Genomic DNA, 4,941 nt, shown 5'->3' on the forward strand with positions numbered 1-4,941 from the left:
AAAAGATTGTAATTGTCTTGCTGGGTGAGGGCATTCTTTTTTGAAAGGATCATAAATTTGTAAATTGTACCTTATTCGGAGATTAAACAAGAGGTATATGAAATTGGATCTTAGAATAGATTATTTGTTTTGCATTTACTATGAATGCCTTTATTGTTATACCATGTTTTGTACATTGAAATATTTGAATATAAGTGAAATTTATGAAAAATATCAATGGAGGAGTGCAAACTGTATTAATGCAAAGTAAGTGAGGGCCTGAATTTATATCATGATCTATTTGAGTGCTGGTGAGAAAATAGCTCTGGAGAAAATATTTTACATAACTTGCATATTGCCTTAAGAAACCACTAGTGTTCCTTATATTGTGTATTTCTAGAATCCTGGTTTGCAAAGTTGAAACTAAGACTTAAAAACTAAATTGTGCTGGCTCAGCGCCCATAGCATAGTGGTTACGGTGCCAGCAATATACACTGAGGCTGGTGGGTTCGAACTAGACAATAATGACAACTGCAACAAAAAAATAGGCGGGCATTATGGCAGGCACCTAGTCCCAGCTACTTGGGAGGCTGAGGCAAGAGAATCGCTTAGGCCCAGGAGTTGGAGGTTGCTGTTAGCTGTGATGCCACAGCACTCTACCAAGGGTGACATAGACTCTGTCTCCAAAAACAAACAAAAAAACCACCACAACTATATTGTGCTTTAATTTCATTTATGTTTGTCTTTCAGACACCAAAGGCTCTATTCCTTGCTGGACAGGTTTCGTCTTTCCACTGTACAGGACTCACCCAGTCCCTCTCCTCCAGTCTCTTCCCACCCGCTGGATGGGGATGGGCATGTATCACTGGAAACAGTGAGTCCAGACAAAGTGAGTGTGCAGTGTCACTGTGTGTGACACGTGGGATGGGGGCAGGCTCAGTAGATCTAGGACGTTCTGGCCTGGGCCCACGTTGTTAGCAGCTCTGCTTGAGGTATGAGGTGGAGATGTCTAGGGGTAGGATCCTAGTGAGAAAGGCAGAGCTGCTGTGGGACCCTTGTGGCCGGAGTAGGGGGTCAGGATGGGTGAATCAGGAGATGAGTAGCTGAGGCCTGCAGGCTCACAGTGTGTTTGGCCTGCTTCCCTCTCCTTGCACTCTTTTGGCTTTCTGACTTCCTGCAAATTGATGCTTCTACTGCCACTGACCTTGGCATATTGTCCTCAACTTCTGCACTCACACCTCAGGGATATGGACCCTTTGGGGCCTTGGTAGAGCTTGGTATCTACCTTCCTGATAGAATTTTGTTAAATATGAACTTAGGTTTCAAAAATCAGTAGCCCAGGAATAGGAAGGCAAAAGTGGCTCAGCAGAGTGGCAGGTCAAGCATCAGATGGGGAAAGGCAGAGAGAAGGGGCAGTAGCCTGCAGCACTTTAGCTGATTTTGGAAGGACTCCTAGAGTTCACCAGCTGAAAGGGATTAGGGAGCTCAGAGGGAAGGTCATCCAAGCAGGTAGCAGCAGTTGAGAGGAAAGGACCTGTGGTGTGATAAGCCACAGCCGGGAACAGCCAAGGCACAGTCCTGGTCCCAGGCAGGGGAAGCTCCTTGAATGTCGTCCAGTGCATTCCTCTCATCCACCTTTTTCTCCCCAGGACTGGTACATGTGTCTTGTCAAATCCCAGTGTTGGACTAGGACAGATTCTGCACTGCTGGAAGGTGCAGAGCTGGTGAATCGGATTCCTTCCCAAGAAATGAGTGCCTTCATGATGAACCCGGTGCGTGGGGGCAGCAGGAGCCCAGGGAGTCTCTGGCTTTCACTTAAACTTCCCAGGAGGATTTGCTCCAGCATCATGTGACCCGCTTATTAACAGCACGTGTTGAAGACTCAGCTCTCGATAGGGACAGCCAGGATCTAGGGAGCACTAACACAGACGGGAACAAGACAGGGTGTGGGGTGACTCTAATCCAGACTGGGAAAACATGTTGTTTAAGCCATGTTACAATCCAAAAAGAGACAATTGTTTTTGACTCAGCCTTTTATATATTTAAGGAAATTGTGGGTAGTCTTAGATTACAGTCACTTTTCACTATTTTGTTTTAGTGTTAATGAAGAAAGGTGTTGGATTAGTGTCTAATTTAAAGCCTTTAAGATGGAGAGCACCCTTCAGTGATTAGGGAGGTCAAGATGGACTTAGAGATATTGTCACTGAAGATGCTGGGGGTACATGACACAGCAGAGACCACACACCAAGAGGCCCTAGAGGGATCAAGTGTGGGCCTGGGGCGCTCTAGTGAGGCCTGGGCTGGAGAATGTTATAAGCTCAGGGAAGCAGGGAAGAGGAAGCTGCATGAGTTTTGAAAACACGTCGATGGAAACCCCTATGGTTTTGGGTGAGAGCTCTGTGCCTCAACCAGAGGAACAGACACAGGAACTGACCACCTGAGCTAGCAGGTCAGACAACAGATGGGCAGTGAGGCAGCATTTGTGCTATCGGCTTCAACGCAGGGTCTTTGTGATTTAAAGAACTTGTTTGTGGTGTTTCGGAAGTTGATCTTCAATAGTAAGATAGTAGTCTAATAGTAGACCCCTGGATGTAGCAAGGTTCCTTCTCCCATCCCACACTAGAATAGTGAGGCTCTTCCCCTACCCTACCCCAGGAGGTATCAGGCAGAGCTGGCCAAGGAGGCCTTGCGGAGCGTCAACATCCCTGTCCTTGCCCCTCTGATGGGTCTCCCTCAGAGGTGGTGCAGCCACTGCCCCAGGTGTCTTCTCAGACCTCTAGGGCAGGGAGCTGACAGGACCTCTTGGGGTGGGAATGGTGTGGCTCAAGGACTAGACTCCAGGCACTCACAGGAGCACAGGGAAGGAAGGCAGCACCCCTGTGGTCTGGAGTTGTGGTGTTGATCGACTTGAAAACAAGAAGTATACTGGAAAATTTGCCCAAACTCAGTTTGCTAAAATTCAGTTTATCTTAAGATTTATGAAAACTATTTTACTGAATGATAAATTTGCTTGGTAACCAATTTATTGGATTCTTTTCAAATTTGCTAATTGGGTTTTAGCAGCTTGAAAGGTCCTGGCTGTAACAAGAAAGTTCAATTTGGGACACTGATGATGCTTTTCTGAATATTAAACTAAGATTGATGTTCTGCCCCCCAAATTGGTCCCCCCCCCAAGTCCTTAAATGGCTTTAAAAAAAAGTTGGCAAAACACAATAGAAATTGTTATATAAAATGCTGTTTTTCCAATCCCAATTTTGGCATTTATATGGCTATTTTGACTTATTTCAGCTGCTTTGAACATCTTTTTCAAACTCTAGGAACATCTGATGTGTCGCTGAGTTCTTGGATGGCACATTAGCTTTGATTTCCTATCGATTAAAATTTTGTCATACTGATGTTTCTATTTCAAACAAATTCAAAAACAATGTTACTTTAAAATTAAAGTGCAGAAAGGGTGAAATATATTTTTCTGAGCATGTGTTAAAGATAATTGCTTAAAGTTTATAACAGATGTAAAATAGAATATTCTTTTTTATTGTTGTTGTTGTTGTTGCAGTTTGGCTGGGGCCAGGTTTGAACCCGCCACCCTCGGTATATTAGGGCTGACACCCTACCCACTGAGCCACAGGCATCGCCCAAATAGAAAATTCTTAAAAGACATTCTTTATGATGTACTAATCTATATTAGCTCATAAACATTTGCATTATCAATTCTTGTATTTCTTGTATTGCCTTTAAAAACTTACGATCTCTGTCGTCATTTGCTTAACCTTTAATGTTCTGATTTCAGGAGTTCAACCTAAGCCTATTAGCTCCATGCTTAAGCCTAGGCATGGGTGAGATTTCTGCTGGCCAGAAGAGTCCTCTTTTTGAAGCAGCCTGTGAAGTGACTCTGGGCCGTGTGGCCAGCCTTGTTCAGCAGCTTCCTGCTGTCCACCATGTCTTCCAGCCCTGCCTCCCTTCAGGGCCCACAACTTACTGGAGCAAGCTGAGTGATCTATTTGGTAATTAAAACAAAACCTTCTTTTATTTTTAAAAACTGTTGCAGGGTCAGTACTCCACTTTTTACCAAGCAAATACATAGTAAATGCCATTGATCTGTTATAGGGAAGGCATTTATGAAGATAACCAAGAATCAGTGCTAGGCTTCTTAATTAAGTTCTGAGTTTCTTGTGTGTTTGCCTTTTTGTTATTCATTGACATAGGCAGGGTTCTGAGCCCTTATAGAAGGACAGGATAGACTTGGACAGTGGAGTGGGTGTGTGGGTGCCCTGCTAAGGAGTGATGTCTTGAGCTCCCATCAGACTCTCAAAGACTGTCGCCTACTTCTCAGAGGTAAAGGCCCATACCAGTAGCTGTACCCACCCACAAAGACCTTCTCTTTCAGGGGATGCCACGTGGTATCAGTCCCTGACCACACTGGCTCGGGCCCTGGCACAGTACCTGATGGTGGTCTCCAAGCTACCCAGTCATCTGCACCTTCCTCCGGAGAAGGAGAGGGACACAGTCAAGTTTGTGGTGATGACCCTCGAGGTAAGAAAAGCAAATGAGCAATTCAGTCTCTGTGGGGAGGGGCATGTGACCAGCTCTAGAAAGAATAAAGCAGTTTTATTTGAAAACCAAGAGCTCTGACCAGTCAAGTTCCCTCTCTCTTCTTCCCAACAACAAGTGACTGCCATTGTAAAGGTGCCCTTAACAGGTGTGTGCATTCTTCCCCCAATAGCTGCTTACAGTGACCTTTGGGGATCTGCAGGACACCCCTTCTCATCCCTATAAATGTCATGTATTATTTTTTATTTTATTTTATTTTATTTTATTTTTGAGACAGAGCCTCAAGCTATCCCCCCTGGGTAGAGTGCCATGGCATTACAACTCGCAGCAACCTCCAACTCCTGGGCTCAAGCGAGTCTCCTGCCTCCGCCTCCCAAGTAGCTGGGACCACAGGCGCCCGCCACCATGCCC

The 4,941-nt window shown here is 45.1% G+C and overlaps 1 protein-coding gene across 1 annotated transcript in view; it reads left to right on the top strand.

Annotated features, from left to right (window-relative positions):
* Positions 1-4,941, top strand: part of HTT (huntingtin) — a 152,692-nt gene that overhangs the window by 119,480 nt on the left and 28,271 nt on the right. Inside the window, exons 47-50 of the mRNA XM_012812276.2 lie at positions 730-868; positions 1,629-1,751; positions 3,770-3,983; positions 4,367-4,512. Coding sequence (XP_012667730.2) covers positions 730-868; positions 1,629-1,751; positions 3,770-3,983; positions 4,367-4,512 — 622 coding nt within the window. The remainder of the gene's footprint in view (positions 1-729; positions 869-1,628; positions 1,752-3,769; positions 3,984-4,366; positions 4,513-4,941) is intronic.

Source organism: Otolemur garnettii, unplaced genomic scaffold, assembly GCF_000181295.1.
Source record: "Otolemur garnettii isolate 467f Iridium unplaced genomic scaffold, OtoGar3 scaffold00198, whole genome shotgun sequence".
In the NCBI taxonomy this organism is placed as follows: Eukaryota; Metazoa; Chordata; class Mammalia; order Primates; family Galagidae; genus Otolemur; species Otolemur garnettii.